Raw genomic sequence first — 2,484 nt, 5'->3', positions numbered from 1 at the left:
CGAGCGGGGGCAGAAGCAGCCGTGAGCAGGGCACTCCATCCTGCACCTTCCACATGCTGGAGGAACTTGGGACTCACTCCCTTAAATGGTCTTGTAGTAAAGCTGCTTTGTATTCGCATGAGCCTAAGTTCTTACAGTAAAAGGATAATAAAATACTTGTTCTTTAATGAGAAGCAAATACATTTCCAGGAAATTTACTTAAACTGCAGAGGATTAAACAGGCTGTAGTTTACAAATCCAGCGCTAAACAACGAAGAAGCAAAAAGCACATTTCACAGTGGTTCACTCAGTGCCTGTTTTGTCTCTTTCCTGTGTTCTGTGTGTATCTGGGCACTTAACATGTGACTGTAATAGACTGCTGGCATTTTTTTTTTTCTAATTCCAGGTTACAAACCTTAGCAAGAGGGTTTCAGTGAAATTTAGTTTCCTTCTACACAAGATCAAAAGGAGCGCTTGAATCACTCTGGACATTTGAGAATCTTTCCACAAAGCCTTTTATATTCATTTAGGTGAGAAAGAGGGATAAAAGCTGGTTAAACAAACACCCACATTTAGGACACCTTAGAGCGGGTAGAACAACCATCGAACAAACCAACCAAAACATTTCAAGAAGGAAAGGGGCATAGAAATGCTTCGTCAGGAGATCACGCCACTCTCTCAGGAGGGCAGCCTTTATTTTAAAATAAATGACTACACGAAAACCTACTCCCAACCAACCACCACTGTATATGCGATCCAGATGAGTATGCTGCAGTTTTAATTGCCGTAGAGAAGTAACCAATCACGCAGAAGGTGGCTGTAATTGTGCTAATAGTCCATTGCGTAGGATGATATCCCTCAGAGTTCAAAAAGCAGTCTTGGGGCTAAAGGCTTCACCCTGAACAGCCTCTGCATCCACAGTGAGTGCATTCAATGATCCTCCCCTGGAAAAGAAGCAGGAGGAGGGTATTTCAGCCAAGCTACATGAGCAGACAGAGAGCAGGCTCGTGCCTTGAGATACCAACTCTACCAGCAAAGGTAGAAAATACTAGAACTATGGGAAACTACCGTAAAAAACAGCACTACCTCCCCTGCCCAGACAAGCAGAGCAACAAGCTAACTCTTACCACTTCCAGCTTGCTTTTGGGGACCCTGCAGATGCAGTTGGTTCCAAAGTTGGTGTCCCGTGTCTGGATACATCGCAGGCAGCAGAGGTTCTCATAACCCTGTTTCTTCCACTTTGCAATCAAGTTTTTGTCAGCGTATCCTTCCTTGATGCAGTACTCATAGAGCTCTGTAGAGAAGCAGACCCCATCACAAGTAATATTCAAACACTTCCTAAGAGCTATCAGAAACTACCAGCTGTAGTAACCAGCAATTAAAGCCAGGCAGCTGCCAGCTTTCCCTCCCTCTTTCCCCGCCAGAACCCTGATCCTTCCCACCAATGTCCCAGTTCAGGCACATTCATGGGCAGACATATTACTCCATTCTGTTTTCCCCTGCCCAGGGTAAAACATTTGCATTCCTCACCTCTGCTGATGGCTTTTCTTTTATAGAAGAGGTCAAAGATGTAGCGCGTTTTCTGGTGATGAATTCTGAAGATAGGCCAAAGGGATTCTACTTTCCTCTTCCCTTCATGAGGTTCAGTCTCCGCTGGGAAGGAACACAAACCAGCTTTCAGCTGACCCTTTCAGGCAATCAAGTAATTTCCTTAATCACCTTACAATTATGTTCCAAGAACATTCATAACTTTAATACAGTACAAGGGTAAGACCAAGTGGAGGAGATGAAACAAAAGGGACCTGACCTGGAACAGCTCCTTTAGGAAATAAAACAGGATGACATGACCCACACTGGGATGGCCGGTGACTCCATGGCTGCCCTGGCTCATCAGACCAGGGAAACAGCATGGACAAGAACTACCAGTCCCTCCGCATGCACTGGTGAGCTTCAGCCAGGGCTCGGCCACAGTGTGCCCAAAAACAATCGCACACCAAACCTCGGTGCTCTGTAACCAGTGTAGACCCAGAGAAAAGCACCCAGTGCTGGCCCAGTCTCAGCCTGCAGTATCACTACGAGGCACAGATACAATAAAACCTCAATCTGTTTGCAGGAGAAGCTGAGAATGGTTATGGGTTAGCTTGTTTCAGGGTCACATCCCCTAGAAGACCCAGCTCTGCCGCTTACCTTCCCTCATCTTCTGATCCAGCTCATCTAGCGTTGGCTCGATCAGCTCCCAGCCATCCGGGGGAGGCTTCCTGCTCCGCTTCACTTTGGGCATCACCTCAGAAATGAGGGAGGCAAAAGGCAAGGGAAGGAAAGATGATGGGGTTTGCCAGCACTCAACTGTGTAGGTGCTTCAGAGTCCCGAGAACCGCTGAAAAAGAAAAAAAAAATTGAAAACAGTTGTCATAGAATGGCTTGTGTTGGAAAGGACCTTAAGGATTATCTAGTTCCAACTCCTCTGCCAAGAGCAGGGACACTTCCCACTAGACCGGGTTGCTC

The 2,484-nt window shown here is 46.4% G+C and overlaps 1 protein-coding gene across 1 annotated transcript; it reads right to left on the bottom strand.

Annotated features, from left to right (window-relative positions):
- Positions 1–653: 653 nt before the first annotated feature.
- On the bottom strand, positions 654–2,286 carry BUD31 (BUD31 homolog (S. cerevisiae)). Its single transcript, XM_009871129.1, has 4 exons — positions 2,167–2,286; positions 1,510–1,632; positions 1,107–1,273; positions 654–923 (listed from the first exon to the last, which is right to left on the bottom strand). Exons 1-4 carry the CDS (start codon positions 2,258–2,260, stop codon positions 873–875), a joined length of 435 nt encoding a protein of 144 aa, XP_009869431.1. The 5' UTR covers positions 2,261–2,286; the 3' UTR covers positions 654–872.
- Between the last annotated feature and the right edge of the window lie 198 nt (positions 2,287–2,484).

The sequence above is a fragment of the Apaloderma vittatum genome, unplaced genomic scaffold (genome assembly GCF_000703405.1).
Source record: "Apaloderma vittatum isolate BGI_N311 unplaced genomic scaffold, ASM70340v1 scaffold41486, whole genome shotgun sequence".
Classification (NCBI taxonomy): Eukaryota; Metazoa; Chordata; class Aves; order Trogoniformes; family Trogonidae; genus Apaloderma; species Apaloderma vittatum.
Note: the sequence above shows the minus strand (reverse complement) of the source record. Positions and strands in the feature narration are given on the sequence as shown.